Here is an 18026-nt window from a genome sequence, read left to right as displayed (position 1 = left end):
TAAACTGTGTGTTTGTCATCTCTTTCTTTCCATAGCCTGTTGTTTTTATTTATGTAATTCTTGTCTGCAGTCATTGGAACAAGTAGTCTTCCTCTCACCCATCAGTCAATTTCAGAGTAACTTGAAGATGTACAAATACTTTCTACAGAGTGATTTTCAAAATTAGAGTCTATAAATAGTATAGAAAGCATTGATCTTTTCTCCTGTATGGTTTCTTTTGCTTTCAGATGTTTAATTTATGGATATTAATATGTACATTTGAAGTGCACTGTAGATTACAAAGGTACTTTCTTATCCCAGTTTTTAAAGAAAAAAAATTTAGTTTATTGGATTAAAAATAATATTTGTGCTTTAGAAAAGCCATTGCATAAAGGAAAAGTGACTTCAGACAAGGTGGGGCAAGGTGTTTTAAAGGATGAAACCAGAAGCAGTGGAAGACTTGTCAATGCCTGGCAAGGTCATTGGAGGGGAAATCAGAGGTCACTTTTCTCCACTGGGGTGGAAAGAATGATTAAACAAAGCGGAAGCTTCTGAATTAAAGGTTGGCAGGTCCCAGGGCTTCTTCTGTCCTGACAGAACTGCCTCTGTCCACATCTGTCATTTTTTCCTCTCTACTCCTAAGTCAGATCCTGTCTGTGGAGCTGGAGTGAGAAAAGAGCCCATTTACATTCCTTAAGTGGGGGATGTACAGCCAATTGCTGATGTTGTGGGATGAGATTGTATAATAGAGTTGCTTTTGTTCTGAATTGACCTTGACATATATTCATTCTCTCTCTCCCTCTCTCCCTCTCCCCTACAGGAACCTAGTAATAAACGGGTTAAACCCCTTTCCAGAGTCACATCACTAGCAAACCTCATCCCACCAGTGAAGGCCACACCATTAAAGCGCTTCAGCCAAACCCTGCAGGTAAGGAAGGCACAATGACTTTGTGATTGGGAAGTCCTGCCCAGAATTTCTGCTGGTTTCAAGTCAACTTGAATCAATGTCTGTTTCAGTAGAAGATTGAAGACTGAAAGAATGAAAACTGTTTCAAGTGGCAATCAGGGGTCAGGTGGGGTCAGAACCATTTCTCTTAGGTTTTTCCTTACAGTTGTATTTCCGCACTACTCAGATAATGCTCTTGCAGGTTTTAGACTTCACATGCTTCTGGCTCCTAAGGAAACCAGCACATGATGGGAGCTGGAGGGTAGCAGGAGGGCAGCAATGGCACTGTGAGAAAAAAATACTGCCTGCTTGTCTCAGACATATACTAGTTATAAGGGAAACCATGGGACCTATGTTTCTTTGGGCCTGGCTTAATATAATTTTTTCCAAGTCTTTCCATTTCCTAACAAATGGGGCAATGTATATATACCACATTTTCTTGATCCATTTATCTACTGAGGGGCATCTGGGTTGGTTCCATATCTTAGCTATGGTGAATAATGCTGGTAGCTTTAGTATGATCTTGTTTGTGATCATTTGGGTAAATGCCCAAAAGTGGGATTGCTGGGTCATAGGGGAGCTCTATGTGGAGTTTTTTGAGGAACCTCCATACTGCTTTCCAAAGTGGTTGAACAAGTTTACACTCCCACCAAGATGAGTATTCAAATGTTTTTTTTTTCTTTCTTGCGATTGTTTCTAACATATTTATAAGATGATTTCTTTGTTGCTTTTTATGTCCCTCCCCCATGGTATAACCCCTGTGTTCATTGTATTTGATGTTGGTATAATTTGTGAAGGGGAAGGGTAAAAACAAATTGTTTAAATAGGGATACAGGTGGATCCATTGCAAGTCTTTATGTCGAAAAACTTTACAACTTTGGCAACTTTTTTTTGGGGGGGGGCAAACGGGAGGAATGGGAAAGGCAGGAAGGGAAGGGGAAACAAAGGAGGAGGCAACAAAGCTTGATAAGAAATGTACTCATTACCTTGCCCATGTAATTGTAACCCCTCTGTACAGTATTTTCACAATTAAAAAAAAAATTCAGCCTGCTCCTCTTTTAAAGAATGGCCTATTAGCTAAGAATGACTTTACCATTGTTTGGTTGATTGACTGGTTAATTGATTTTTGTGTGAATTCAAGGCCTAGGAAGGAACTTTTAGCTTTTTCTGTTTAAAGCTGGCACTCTGCCACTTGAGCCACTTTGCTGCTCAATTAGAGGAGGTAAGAGTCTTGTAGACTTTCCTGCTTGAGTTGGCTTCAACCTCAGTCATCAGATCCCAGCCTCCTGAGTAGCTAGGATCATAGGTATGAGCCACCTTATCCAGTAGGGTTTTGTTCTTGTTGTTGTTTAAAAAAATGTAAATTTTATTTTTTATAATATACAGAGGAATTACAGTTCCATAAGTCAGAAAATGAGTACATTTCTTTTTGAAGTGTCATTCTCTCCCAGTTTTTCCCCTCCCAACTTCTCTCCCCCTCTCCCAAGTTGTATAGTTCATTTCCAACATATTGTCTAGTGAGTATCACTGCTGAATTTGTTCACCCTTTGTCCCACCATTTTTGTACTTCCTCTTCTCCTCCGCAAATCAGATAAACTTATATACAAGACAAAGGGTACAGAATAGCCACCAGCACAACCATATTCATTGCAGTATTGTTTACCATAGTTAAGATATGGAATCAACCCAGATGCCCCTCAGTGAATAAATGGATCAAGAAAATGTGGTAAATATATACCATTGAATTATATGCTTGTATCAGAAAGAATGACATTGCCCCATTTGTAAGGAAATGGAAAAAAATATACTAAGTAAGCCAGACCCAAAGAAACATAGGTTGCATGGCTTCCCTCATTTATAATAATTAAGATGTACCTATAAATTTACAAGTAAACCCAATGGATAGTAAAAGACAAATCATTACACTTGGACATGATTAATTAAACAGCACTCTAAACATTCACACAGTGAGAACAAAGGAGGATATTCTTAGGGAGAGGATCACAAGGGTTTGATAGCTATGTGCATAAATCATATAAAATGATGCTTATCGAAATGAACTCCAAGAAATGGAAACAAGAGGGTTTTTTTTATTGTACTGTTTGTGGTTCTTTTTTTTCTTTGGTTTATTCCCTTTTGTCACTGTTGTTGATTTCTGTACCCTTTGTTCTGTATATAAGTTTACCCAGTGATTTTTACTTTTTAGAATGATTGGGAAGAAATGAAAAGATGAATGTTTCTCGAAAACTATGTGAAATGCAAATTTCATGTTCCATAAGTCAAATTTTGTTGTAACACATCTATGGCTGTATGTTTATACATTGTGTATGAATGCCTTGGCACCACAATGACAAAGTTGAATAGTTGTGATAAAGACCATATTGACCACAAAACCCTATTTTTGTTGTTTTGTTTTCTGGCACTTGACAGAAAATGTTTGCTGACCCTTAGGGTAAGATCAAGAGCCTGGATTGTGACCATGGCTCTCTCCATTCAAAGACTTTGTCACATTGGGCAGATGACTTAACATCTTAAGTCATCTTTTTTCCTTATGAGTAAATCTGTCCATGTTACCAATTCCTTTGTAGAATCACTGTAAAAATTTGTGAGACAGCTAGGGTCATGGCTCAAGTGGTAGAGCACTTGCCTAACAAACATGAAGCCCTGAGTCAAATCCCAGTGCCACCAAAATAAATAGATTATGAGACAACACTTTCAAAGTGCCTAGTATAATGCTTTTAGTTAGCCACCAATATTTTACTTTCATAGTAATAGCAATTTCTTTTCTTTCCAGAGATGACTACAAATCTTTTGGTGTTTATACAAAAGAACATAATACATTTCTTTGTACAAAATACAATAAATATCATTTGCCATATTTTTCATTTGAGAGGAAAAAATGTGGCCACAGGTCACAAGGATTCTATGGAAGTCATTTCAATGCTGAAGAGAACAAATTTAGTAACAGAATTAACTCATTAGGATAACAATTCTTCTGGATAATTATTCTTCAGACTGATCCTGAGGAAAAAAATCTGTTTACAATTTAAACAGTAATGTTTTATTTAAAAAATAATAATTAGCCCATTACTAATGGCTCACAGATGTAATTCTAACTACTCAGGAGGCTGAGATCTGATTATTGAGGTTTGAAGATCCATGGGATTCTTACCTCCAATTAATCATCAAAAAGCTGAAAGTGGAGGTGTGGCTCAAGAGATAGAATACCAGCCTTGACAGGAAAAACTCTTGAGTTCAAGCTCCAGTACAAAGAAAAGTTAACTAGTCCATTATTGCAAATAACAGTTTCTTATATTGCCTTATATGTGTGTATATTCACCATTTTATAGTATATATTTTACCATTCTACAGTATACATATATTTTACAGTATACATATAGTATATATACTGTATATATACACACATACCATTAAACGTATATACAGTATATGTGTATATGTATATATACATTATATATGTGTATTTTTACATACTGTCTATATACTGTAAATATTTACACTGTATATATACCATATTTACAATATATACTATAAAATCATAAATATCTGCATAATATATGTTTATGAATGCAAAGATGACTTTGCCCTTGGGAATCCAAACTCTCTATCAGCTACCCAAAGAACTGGGGTTTGAATTCAGGGCTGCTCACTTGCTCGACTGCTTCCATTTGAGCTATGCTTGCAACCTGTTGGGGGGTGATTATTTGATAGTTAACTGAGTATTTCAGCCTGAGATAGCATCAAATCTCAATCCTCCAGATCTCAAACTCCAGAATAATTAAGATTACAAGCATGAGCCACCAGCACCTTTCCACCCCATTCTCTGAAGTTATTTTTGTCACCCTACCCTCACTGAATACTAGTCCCTAAAGCTCTGCATATAGTTAATGAGAAATATATTTATTTTACATTCAATTTCAAGTTATAGTTATTTCTTAGTTAACTAGTATTTATAGATGTTCTTAAACTCCTGATAAAGTGTATCTTTTAAAGTAAAAATTGAGATTTGCCTAAGGCCTTTGACCCCATGTAATAATCATAGAAATACTCTGTCAGCCCAGATCCCAAAGTCACACCATGAAAAGCTCATCCTGTTTAGCTGAGCCATAGTCTAGAGTCTGCCAATTTTTTTTGAGTCTGCCATTTCTAATTGGTTCAAATACTTAGGCTTGGAAACATTTTATCTTTGCTTTCTGTGTGTTTGTTCTGTGTGGACCAGAACCCAAGGCATAGCCCATGCTGTGAAAAATCTATGACTTGAGAACTCTTTGGGATTTTTTCTCAACCTTTTCTCTTTGGCCAACATACTATGAGTTCTCAGGGCCTGCATTATTCTTGCTGCTTTCCTGTAGATGCCATCCCTCTTCTGATGTTCAACCCCACCCTGCCTATTCTGTTCATTCTGCTGACAGTTTCTCCTAAAATGAATTCCTCATTTTAGCTATAGGTTTGGCTCTGTTTCTTCAAGGCTTAGGCCTTTGTACCTCTTGAAATCCCCTGATCTCTTCTTGGAGGAGAACAAGAAATTAAAGGCAGGTAAAGATTTTCAAAGCTAGCAAAGAGTTTGTTCACCTGCTGTCCCTTATAACCAGTCTTTCAACCCTCCAGACAAATTCATCACAGGCTCCCTGAGGGGATTCATCACCTCACAGGCCCTGCACATCTTGGTCTTTTGCTGAGTTCTGCTGTTTGAAAATTCTTTCGCCTATTTACTGTATTCAACCCTTTCCTATCCATCCTGGTGACAGGTAGCTATTTCCACCCTTAATTATGGAGCTCACTCATTGCTGCCATCTCTTCCCATTGTTTCTCACTTGTCTGTCTGCCCTGCACCCAGGAAGTTCCTTGTTCTTTCCACAAGTAGTTAGTAAGCCTACCCCCTGCACCAGGCTGTTCTTTCTTCCCTCATGTTGCTCTGCTTGACAGAAAGTTGCCTTCTGGTAGATTTATGTCCCTCCTTTGCCTTAGGTTCCTATGTGGTGGTAATGAACTGCATCTTACTAGAGCCAATGGTACATTTATTATTAGCATAAATTAACTGTATAAAAAGTGGTTCAAGGGCTGGGAAGGTGGCTCAGTGGTAGAGTGCTTGCCTTATATGCATGAGGCCTGGGTTCCTCAGCACCACATAAACAGAAAAAGCCAGAAGTGGTGCTGTGGCTCAAGTGGTAGAGTGCTAGCCTTGAGCTGAAGAGCTGAGGGACAGCGCCCAGGCCCAGAGTTTGGCCCCATTATATATGCATATAATGTACTTTGATCAAAATCGCCCCATGTATATTATTATCTTGACCTCATCCTCCTCCTTTTTTAAAAAATAAAAACATTTAAACTTAACTATTTTTAACATGCATGTACATATATACACAAATCCATTATAGAATCTTTGAACATTATCTTTGTTTACTTCAATATAACTGGAAAGGAGATTTCTAGATAAGATTTATTATTTTGTACTAATCTTTTAACTTAGCATTAATTCAAATTTAAAAAATTATTGGCTTATATTAGTTATATAGGGGAAGGTTTCATTGTTACATTTCTACACATTTACAATGTTTCTGATCAATTTCACCTCCCCATCATACTTCCTGCTTCTCCTCCCTCTTAAAAAATAGCATACAGTGATCAAATTCACCCTCTCTGCATTACTTACGTAACTCTCTCTCTTCCCTCCTCCTTTTTTTAAAACAATTTTCAATCATATTCAGACACATGCACACATCTTTACCCTCTTCTTTCCCCTACTGCCTCCTTGTATTATTATTATTATTATAACTATCATTACCATTGTTATTATTATTCAGGTCTAGATTCTGAATATGAGCAAAAACATGTTTGTCTTCCTTTTCTTGGTAGTAATGGGGTTTAAACTCAGGACCTCATGTTTACCGAGCTTGCTTACTTAGCTGGTACTTACCACTTGAGCTATGCCTCCAGCCCTATTTTTTGTGTCTGGTTTCCCTTTTTTTCCTCCTAGACTGATGTTAAACTTTGATCTTCTAGATCTCAGTCTCTTGAGCAGCTAGGACTACAGATGAGACCCACTGGTACCTTGATATATTTGTCTTTCTGAGCTTGCTGGCCCACAGGTTTTTATATTTGTGTTCTTTTATTTTTGGCAAAGTTATTTTATTGTTTATCTTTTTAGATATCATGGTAAATAGATGCAACAATGAGAAGTACAAGTTGTCATGTTGAAAACGAACTTTACAACTTTGGTGGGGGGGTGGGGGGAGTATTGAGGGGGAAGCTTGGAAGGGATGGGAAGGGGAAACAAAGGAGGAGGCTACAATGCTTGATAAGAAATGTACTCATTATCTTGCCCATGTAATTGTAACCCCTCTGTACAGTTTTTTCACAATAAAAAAATAGATAACACTAGGCTACATGTATAAAACAGAAACAACCTTGCTGAAACACATTATTTGCCTGAGTGCAATCCCAGCACTTGAGCTATACAGAAAACCCTATCTCAAAGGGGAAGAAAGGAAAGAAATAGAACAATTATTCATAATGGTTATGCACACAGGCAGACAGATCTTGAGCAATATGCTTGTGGGGAAAGGAGTTCATGTATGGAAATATGCCCCTCAGGTGGTATATGTGACACAGCATGCCTGTGTGTTACATATCATGCCTTTGAAGTCTTTCTTTTGGCTTCTCAGGTAAGTTTTATTTCCTTCCTTTTGTTCTTGAAGATTCTATATTTAAAAAAACACTGCGGGAAATAGTTGATCACTTTGGAAATTTGTGTTACTCTAGAGAACTGGGACAGAAAGAACTGTCATGTTTGCAGGATGACCTGGGAAGGGTAAAGAATGTCATCACCACCTACCCCCAAATACCTTCCTATAACTCACCTTGGGGCATATGTTGCAATTTCTGCAGCATTATTTCTGACCCTAGCACCCCAGTAATTACCTCCTGATTGTATCCCTTACCAGCTAGACAGAGATGGTGCTAACATAAGGCTGGGGAGGTAGATCCCAAAGGGGTGCTCAGTGGACCAGCAAAGGGTGCAACAGTGAACAAGGGAAGTAAAGGTGGTTCAAGTCTCTTAGCATCTGTTCACCCTTATTGGAATGTGTACATCACATATGCCTTTTCAGTTTCAAAAATAAGTTGAGGCTGGAGCAGCTTGATTGTTGTATTCCTTTCCCCTGGCTCCTAGTATTTAGAGCTGTATGAATGCCTTTGGATATCTAGTTATGTCTTTAAGATTGGGTTCCTTTAATTATAGGATAAAGGAAGCCTTACGTCCAAATCTGATGCTTTCATCAATACTGGAGCACTTAGCAGTTCTTCCTCTGGTCCTTGGGAGACTGCAGTTAGCCCATGACATTGGGGAGTTCTGGGCTGGCATCCTGTTCCAAAGAGATTAAATGCCCATTCACAAGTGTGAGTGGTCCTTGCAGTAAGACACTGCAGGATTTGTTCTGTGTTGTCTCCCTTTCACTCATATGGGCTGGGGGCTTGGGCTTTAGCACAAAGGCAGCATTTGTGGACACTATGGAGGGAGCCTGACTCCATGGCTCTGTTCTTCTACAAGAAGGTTAGTGCAGTGTGGTCAGTAGACTGAATCACAGATGTCTGGCTCCCTCTGGACCTATAAATCCCCTCCTGGACTGTTTGAAAGGGAAAACTAGCCCAGCACTGAAAGAGGCTGCCGTGTACCCTTCTACTAGGGAGTGGGGGGGAGCAAACTCCCCATGGTCCAGCTGCACATTCAGCCCTGCTTCTCTGTGCACATCTGTGCACAGCTACTGGGCACATTTGAGCCATGTCCAGTGAGCCATGGAATGCTGTGATATTATCCCTTTGTTCTGTTTGAACATTAACCTCTTTTCTGTTAAAAAAAATGTATGTTCATCACGGAAAAATACAAAAAAGGAGAAAAGAACATGGTTATCCTTCTACGCTATAACAACCCCTGCTACTATTTGAATCATTTCTTTTCAGTATTATTGTGGCTATAAATATATATCTTAGATACTCTGAGCTCAGCTTAAGGTCACATGTAATGTCTGAGATACTGGTACTGGTTTTTTTTTAAGTAGAAAATAATAATAGTTACTATTATTATTAGAAAAGGTGGCTACTATTATCCTGCCCATGTAATTGTAACCCCTCTGTACAGTATGTTCACAAGTAAAATTAAATTAAATTAAATTAAAAAAAAAAAAGAAAAGGTGGCTACTGCTGCTCTAAGATTCTCAGGGGCTAATGGTGGGTACCAATCTGGTGTTGGTGCCCTGCCCTTCTTCAACTGATACAATAAAACATGTATCCCCTCTCTTGATTGTTGCCCCTCTAGGAAGAATTATTTGGCTAAACAAGGATTTCTGGTAACTGTAACCTCTCAATGGTTCTTTCTTTGTCCCTTCAATCTAGAAGTAGTTGGGTTTTGTTTGTTGGGGGGTGTGTGTATGCTGGACCTGGGGCTTGAACTCAGGACCTGGGTGCTGTCCCTAAGTTTTTCAGCTCAAGGCTAGCACTCTACCACTTGAGCCACAGCTCCACCTCCCTTATTTTATCATTATTTGGAGATAAGAGGCTCATGGACTTTCCTGCCCAAACTGGCTTCCAGCCGTGATCTTTAGGTCTCAGCCCCTTTAACCAGGATTACAGGTGTGAGCCACTGGCACCCAGCTGAAGTTATTTTATGTAACCCAGATGCAGCATAAATGTAGGATAATCAATGGTCTTCATTGATTTTTTTGGCAGTATCTTAATCACACCCATATTAGGATGTATATGTGTATACATATATACATATATATACAGGTATATACATATATGTATGTATATACATGTACACATGTGTATATCTATATATAAAGATATACACATGTGTACATATAAAACAAGAAATCAAATTCTTCACAGTGGTTCTCTCTTGAGTTTGCAATTATAAGATACTTTACAGTTCCTTTGTTGACCTCCTCCATTACATAAAAATTACAGATGAGTAGAGAATGAATAAATTGGCTGGAATTAGTGCCTTATCTTATTTAAAGAATAACAATGTTACTTTTGCAACCAGAAATGAATATAATTTGAAAATCGTATGTGATAAAATACACTAGAGAGAAGAGAGCCTAGTAATGGCCTGGGTTTTTTGTTTGTTTGTTTTGTTTTGGTAGGGGGCATCAAGGATGGCTGCCTATCAAGAAATGGCGGGGGGGGGGGGTGTAGTCGTGGAGATGAGAGGACAGGGATGGTAGGGGAAAAACAAAGGAGGAGGCAACAATGCTTGATTTGATAAGAAATGTACTTGTTACCTTGCTCATGTAATTGTAACCCCCCTGCATGGTATTTTCACAATTAAAAACTTATTTAAAAAAAGAAATGGTATAGGGTTGGAGGAATTTGTGTTGGGTTTGGGAGGTTCAGAGATAGGTAAAATGAAGGGGCCCTGGGCTTGTCAGGAGTGTGATAACCAATGTCATCTAATATGAGGAATATAGGGGAAGACCACCCAAGCTATGTGCTTAATTCCATGTCTGGCAACCCTAATTTTCTTAAGGACCTTGACTAATGTCCCTTGGTCTAATGTCACAAACTTCTCATAACTGACAAAAGTCTTTGGTCCTATATACTTGACAGATATGCAGATGATCTTGGATTGTGTGTGGGAATGGATGCAGGTATGTGTGTTGAAGAAAGCAACTGGAAGTCAGACTACTTTACTATCTAGGAAGTAACAGATGTAGCTAAGAAGTAACCTGTGTTTTGTATCAAGGGGAACTTCTGGTTCTTGCCTGTTCTTCACTGTTCCTGGAGTAATAGGAGTCCATTATAAATAATTGACTGGTAGATTAAAGCTATCACTTTTAATGAGTAATAAGGAATAAACCTCTTGTTTTTTAAGTACTTACAATGGAGCAGCTCTGGTACAGAGTATCCATGGCATCTCCAGAATTCTGTTAGGTCAACTTCATCATCACTTTATAGAGAAGAGAGCTGTGCTCAGGGCCACATAGCTAGTGGGTGCTGGAGCTGGGATTCTACAGGACATTCTGGACACCTCTTTTGTAATTAGCTTCTCACAAAAAGTCAAAGACTGGTCATAACAAAGCCCATGGTTTGCCAGGATTGCAAAATAGCCATCCAACTTTCAAAGTGGCACATCCCTTACTTGTACAGCTCTTGGGTGGGAAAAGTCATTATTTTCAGCTCTTGAGATATTTTATCATGAACAGTAGGATACAAGGGCCATTTTGAGGTGCTTTGTGAAGATGGTTGGACAGATACCTCAACTCCCTAGAAGTCATCTTACCTTTTGACTTACACTGAGAAAATCTTCTAGACACCTAACCCAAATAATATCTTCAGCTGTCATTTACTCTATTCAGAAATTCCCTGAGCTGCAGAAAGATTTCTCCTTCTGCCAGGTCTTTTAAGTTTGATATTTATTGATCATAGGTTGGTTGGGACCTCTTTTACTTGTAGCTTTCTATTTCTTCTAAATCCGTGTTTATGGTCTTGCATTATTTGTCAACCAATTTTGTTTTTTCATGGTTATATCTCTTCCTTATAGAAAGTCTGGAAAATAAACATAGAAAACTAGGGGTTGGAAAGTAGAAATTCCACCATCTAAGGGAGAAATTCCTGTTAAGGCTTTGTTGGGGGAGGGAAGGGTTGTTAGTTTTATTTTAGTAGTATTGTGGTTTGAACTCAGGACCTCATATTTCTAGAGAGGCATTTTACCATTGAGCCATACCTCCAACTATTTTTTGCTCTAGTTATTTTGAGATAAGGTCTTAATTTTTTTGTCCTGGACCTGTGCCTGGACTGTGATCAACCTATTACATACTTTCAATCATAGTTGGAATGACAGGTATGTGCCACTATTTCCAGCTTCTTCTTCTGAGATGGACTCTCTGTCTTTCCTTTCTGGGTGGCCTGTAATGGCAATCCTCTGGATCTCAGCTTCCTACACAGCTGGAATGACAGATAAGCATCACTCCACCTAGCTTTTGATTGAGAAAAGGTCTTCAGTATATGCTCAGGCTGGCCTTGAACCTCCCAAAAATCTAAGATTATATGTATGAGCCATAGGTATGCCACCAGCATTCAGCTCCACTTTGTATTCTAAAATTGGAAATCCCTTCTCTTATTTAATGCTGTTTTCTACTTCTTAAGCTTCCCCCCCGAAATTTAAACAAACATATAATAATTCTGTTTTATGATTACACTGTAATATATTGAATCCCAATTGATACTTCCAGGTCTTTTGCTTTTAAAAATTATACTGAGTTGTTGTTTTTCTCTCCCTATAAGTTATTGTAATAAAGATTCTTCAAGGAGCTATTTGCTCCAAATATTCAGAGACTTGTGTGGTGTTGTTAATGGACAAAAGCAACCAGGAGCTGGGTACTGGTAGCTCATGCCTGTAATCCTAGTTACTCAGGAGGCTGAGATCTGAAGATCACAGTTCAGAGCCAGCCAGGTAGACAGATCTGAGATTGTTATTTCCAATTAACCAGCAAAAAGCCATAAGTGGAACTAAGGCTTAAGTGGCAAAATCCCAGTCTTGAGCTAGAGGATGAAACCCTGAGGTCAGGCCCTATTATGGCAAGCGCACACACACATACACACAACACACAACACACACACACACACACAACACACACACACACACACACACACACACACACACACACACACACACACACACACACACACACACTCCAGAAGTTTTTCCCTTATCCATGATTTCAGTTTCCATGGGTTCAGTTACCCAGGGTCAGAAAATATTAAATGGAAAATTCCAAGCATAAACAATGTGTAAGCTTTAAATAACTTTTATTATAGTGTATTTTTATAATAGTCCTATTTTTATTATTCATTGTTAATCTTACAGTGCCTCATAAATTAACCATTCTCATACATATGTCTGTATTGGAAAATAAACAGTACATGTTAGGTGCAGTAGTATTATCTGTGGCTTCAATTCCCCCCACCTCCCCACCCCACTAGGAGTTTTGGGACTTATCTCTGTGGATAAGAAGGGACTGTATACATGCTAGCACTAATGTAATAGTGAGTGAGTAGTAATCCAACAGGGGATAGTAATGACCATCCATATTGAGTACCAGGCTAAAACTTTGACTTACCATAATTTATCAAATCCTTACTGCATCCCTGTGAGATCCTTATTATCACAACTTTTTTACAGATAATGAAACAGATCCAGAGAGATGAGCTTTTCTAGCATCCCTCGGCTATTATGTTGACTTGAAGCCATTTTTGTTTTACTTTAGAGCCTCTATGCTCAACCCACATCTGTATTTTGGAGTTGAACAGCTGGACTCAGTTCCTATTCCAACACTTATCTCAGGCCAGTCACTTATGTCTCTTGTTCTTGAGTTTCTTGACTGTGAAGAGTAGACCTTGCCCTTTTTCTGTCCCATTTAACACAAGGGTCAAATCTGAGAAGTTCACACATTGGGGAAGAGTTATTTCTCACTTTAGGCTAATTGCTCTAATCATATCTTGCAGGGGTATCCCCCAAGGTGCCTTTTTTATCTCAGCCTGTGCATCTTGGTTTAACCTACTGCAATGGCCACCTAAGAATATAGTTTTCTCCTTGGAGTCCTGTCCTAAACTCCAACCCATTTAATAATGAACCATCTGATAGCAAATAACAATATAATCAAGATGGCAAGTTCATTTGCCTTGCCTGAACTCCCTCTTTTTTGGATCATGTTGTCTTTGGCTGTGGACATGGTCTGTTTTTGGAAAAGGGTAAGAGAGTACCCCACTGAACAGGCAGCTTTAACAAATCAAATCTGTTCCTCTATATCAACCTGCTGTGCTTACATTACCTCTGACATGTATCAAGGGCTCCTTTTCCACCTGACAGGCCTCTCTGCACCTGCAGCTTCTCCAGCCCAGCTCAGGCTAAGCATGGACACTGATTTCCTGAATCTGCATTATCTATGTCCCTTGTGACCATTATTGTTTTAGCTGCCAGCAGTTATGAACTCTGGTTTTTTGTTTTGTTTTGTTTTGTTTTTAATATTCATTTGCTAAAACAGATTCTCTCATGGAAACTCCTGCTTGTCCTGGAACATTTTTCATTTCATCCTAGAATATTCATACCCAGACAGATCTATTTACCTGTTTCTGTTTTTAGCCCTCCCAAAGCTGGGGCTCTCATTTTAAGGCCTCTTATTTATCTAGACCAGTGTCTTACTCCAGGGAACAATGGCAGTATCTGGAGACATTTTGATTCATACAGCTGAGATGGGAATGCTACTGGCATCAAATGGTTAGAGGCCAAGAATGTTGATAAACAATCCTATCATGCAGACAGCCCTGCCCCCAATAAAGGATTTTGTCACTCACAATGTTCAGTGACAAGGCTGAGAAACTTTCATTGACTGAGAAAGTATAGGAAATTCGTCTATTTGGGCACATGCACCACACCACATTACAGCAGACTTGGATTGTCATTCTGAGTTCCCCCATTGGCCATTGCAGGGAGTTTCAGCAGAGTTTAAAGCTGGGTTTAAATTCAAAAGCCCCATTCAGTTAGCTGTATGACTTTCAACAAAATTTCATCTTCTCTGAGCCTCAAGTTTCCCCATCTGTTAAATGAGAGTGAGAGTCCTTACCTTTTGGGTATAGCAGAGTTCTAAAGCTGTCCTCACTGTGGCCAGCAAAGAGGCCCTCTAATGTGCCAGTGGCTGTTAATTCTGTCAGTGAACAGAGCAGATAGATATTCCTGCCTTCTATTGGGAGCAAACCGACATGTCAGGAGCAAACCAGTCCAACCAGATACTGTCATGTACACCTGTAATCTTTGCACTTGGGAGGGCAAGGCAGGAGGATTGTGAGTTTCAGGCCAGCCTGACCACATAGTGAGAATCTGTTTCAGAATGAAAAAAACTTCCCCCCCCCAAAAAAAACCTACTGTATAAATGAGACCATAGGACACATAGTATAAGTGGAGAAAAAGGAAGAAGAGAGTAGGGTAGATGGTGCAGCAGATAGTAGCAGTCCTCTTGGGAGGCTCCTCTCAAGAGGAGGTTTTTCTTATAGCAGCTAGAAGCAAAGAATTCTCTCATGTAATCATACTGGTTGTATTGATAACTAGTTTGGGTTGTAGCTTGTGGTGCATGATCAGTGCTGTTGTAAACAACTTCCCGTGTCTAGGTGCTGTCCCAGGATGAACCCACCCCGCTGATGACTGGATGCTTGTCCAACATTCTTTATTCTTCTTTTGTAATAAAGAACCTTTCAACCTTCTTCCCCTTTCTGAGTGGAATAAGAAAAAAAAAGTGTTTGGTTTAATCAGTCTACTGCGAGTGTAAATCTGAAGCTTGACCTGTCAAAGATCAATCATCATCAGGGGCTGGGAAGGTGGCTCAGTGGTAGAGCACTTGCCTTCCATGTATGAGGCCCTGGGTTCGATTCCTCAGCACCACAAAAGCACAAAGATAAAAGCCAGAAGTGGTGCTGTGGCTCAAGTGGTAGAGCGCTAGCCTTGAGCTGAAGAGCTGAGGGACAGTGCCCAGGCCCAGAGTTCAGGCCCCACGACTGGACCCCCCCAAAAAAAGATCAATTATCATTCTACTTTAACCAGATTTCTATGTCCAGATAGGTTGTCACAATACATGACTCCATGAAGCAGCAGGTACAGTTCCCCATAGTAGAAAGAGCTCAGGTTTTAGAAAGAAATAGGTCTGATTTTGGATCCCACTAGCTGCTAAGGCTGCTAAGGCTCAGCTCCTTTACTAGTAAAAATTAGAGTAAAGCTGGGCACCAGTGGCTCAGCTTGTAATTCTAGCTTCTCAGGAGGCTGAGATATGAGGATTATGGTTCAAAGCCAGCCAGGGCAGACAAATCTGTGAGACTCTTATCTCCAGTTAACCACAAAAAGCCAGAAGTGGAATGTGGTTCAAGTGGTAGAGTGCTAGCCTTGAGCACAAAAGTTCAAGAACAACACCCAGACCTTAGAGTTCAAGCCCCAGGAGTGGTGTAATACATTTTTTTAAAAAAGCAAACTCTTATGTTGCAGGATGGAAGGGAGAATAAGAGAGCGGGGTCTTAAGCACTTAAGGATGACCTTCATTGAAAGCCTCCATAATACCTTGAACCCATTCAGTAAAATTTAAAAAAAAAAATGGATGGGGGATTCTTAGTGATGGAGCTCACTTCACCTAGTCACCTCTCTCATTTCCCCCAAACTATACCAAAGCTTTCCAGCTCTGAAAGATATCTCAATAAATGCCTAAAAATATGCTTGATCTTTCTTCCATTCAACATCTGAGACTGAAATTGAGGTATAGTGTCTTTGCCTGCCCAACTGATCACTACCTTGTTAGTGATAGTGTAGATAATATGCACTGGGAGATGTACATGCATGAAGTCATTTTGGCACACGCCAACATTATAATGGTGGTGCTAGAGTTGCTCGGGAACTTGCCTAGCACATGTGAAATCCTGGGTTCAGTCCCCAGCAGCAGAAATAAGCACATACATAAAATAATATATTGATACTTCTTAGGCTAAGGAATTTTACTCCATAAATCTGCTTTACAGAAATATCAGTATAAAACACACAAAGAATGTTCACTTTGACACTTTTTTGTAATAGCCAGATGCTTGAAAAATCTTAATATCCATCAGTTGGGAGTTAATTAAATCCGCCTAGTTCACCCAGCCCTTAGGATGTTGACTCCATACTATGGAAAAGAAACATGAAAAGATATTGTTGAGTAAAAAGAGAAGACATTCTGTTTTCTGTGAATGCATAGAAAGTATTTGCAAAGATCTATAACAAACTTACATCAACAGTGGCCCTTCTAGGAAGTGGCTTGTGGGGGAAAAACAAGATGGGATTTGTACTTAATATTATATATTTTGGGAATACATGGAATTTGAAGCTGGAGTAAATTACTTCAATTTGTGGGGGGGAGTCTGAAGTTGGTCGAGACTGAAAATGGAATGAGAGGGGGTGATTCTTTCAAGTGAAAGTGGAAAGAGTGTTTCATTTTGAATTCTCTGTTGTGTTTTTCTTTGTGTTCCTTAATTCCTACCCCAGCTGCTAGCAGGACCACAAGGGGGTTACTTGATGACTCACTGTGCTCCTTTGACCTTTTAGTGGCTGTGGCTAATTGATTCTGAGTGCAGGCAATCCGCAGCCACTTAGTGTAGTTACTGTTTATAAGGGACTGTGTTTAGAGATTGTAGGATTCATGAGATGCCATGAGTGAGCCATGTATTTGGTTGTAGGTACTTTCTTGATCTCCTAGACAAAGCTGGCCCTTTAACCAGCCTGGGAGTTAAGAGAAGCCTGTGCCAGCTGGAGGAACTCCTGTTGCTACTTGCAAACAGCCAACTTCCTGCTTCCAGAAGGCTCTGGGAACACCAAGGCCCCTTGCAAATTTCTTGTGTTTTTCACGTATTTGTTTTTCTTGGATGATTAAAAAAAAAAAAAAAAAAAAAACATACTGTAGGCTAGAAATTACCTATAACATCCATGGGACTAAAGCAAGAGAATTTTGTAGCATTTTATTTATGTCTTGACTCATGAACATTCTTTTCAAAATTATATAGTATGCATCTACTTATTTATTTATTTGTTTGTTTAGTGCTGGTTCTGGGGTTTAAACTTGGGGCCTGGGCACTGTTCCTGAACTTTGTTCAAAGCTAGCACTCTACTACTTCTGGTTTTTGGGTGCTTAATTGTAGATAAGAATCTCACTTTCCTGCCAAGATGGCTTCCAATCATAATCCTCAGTTTTTAGCCTCCTGAATAGCTAGCATGTAATTTTAACTTCCATGGATTTTTAACTGTTAAATTTGCTCAGAATTGTCTTTCTGGCTAGATAATATTATCAGGTAGGTAATTATAACTTAATGCTCCTATATTGACTGAATTCTGTGTGTGTGTGTGTGTGTGTGTGTGTGTGTGTGTGTGTGTGTGTGTGTGTGTATGCATGCGTGCATGCACTAGCACCAGCACCAGTGCTTGAATCCAGGGTCTCCAACTTTTACTTGGCTTTTTTACTCAGAAGCTGGCACTGTACCACTTGAGCCACACTTCCACTTCTGGCTTTTTATTGGT

The 18026-nt window shown here is 39.3% G+C and overlaps 1 protein-coding gene across 7 annotated transcripts in view; it reads left to right on the top strand.

The window, feature by feature from the left end:
• The window catches only part of Arhgef3 (Rho guanine nucleotide exchange factor 3), a 359337-nt gene that overhangs the window by 307270 nt on the left and 34041 nt on the right, over positions 1–18026 (top strand). For all 7 annotated transcript variants that reach the window (XM_070018470.1, XM_070018471.1, XM_070018472.1 and 4 more), the window contains one exon: positions 800–907. In XM_070018470.1, coding sequence (XP_069874571.1) covers positions 800–907 — 108 coding nt within the window. The remainder of the gene's footprint in view (positions 1–799; positions 908–18026) is intronic.

The sequence above is a fragment of the Dipodomys merriami genome, unplaced genomic scaffold, assembly GCF_024711535.1.
Source record: "Dipodomys merriami isolate MVZ:Mamm:240054 unplaced genomic scaffold, mDipMer1.0.p SCAF_13, whole genome shotgun sequence".
In the NCBI taxonomy this organism is placed as follows: Eukaryota; Metazoa; Chordata; class Mammalia; order Rodentia; family Heteromyidae; genus Dipodomys; species Dipodomys merriami.
Note: the sequence above shows the minus strand (reverse complement) of the source record. Positions and strands in the feature narration are given on the sequence as shown.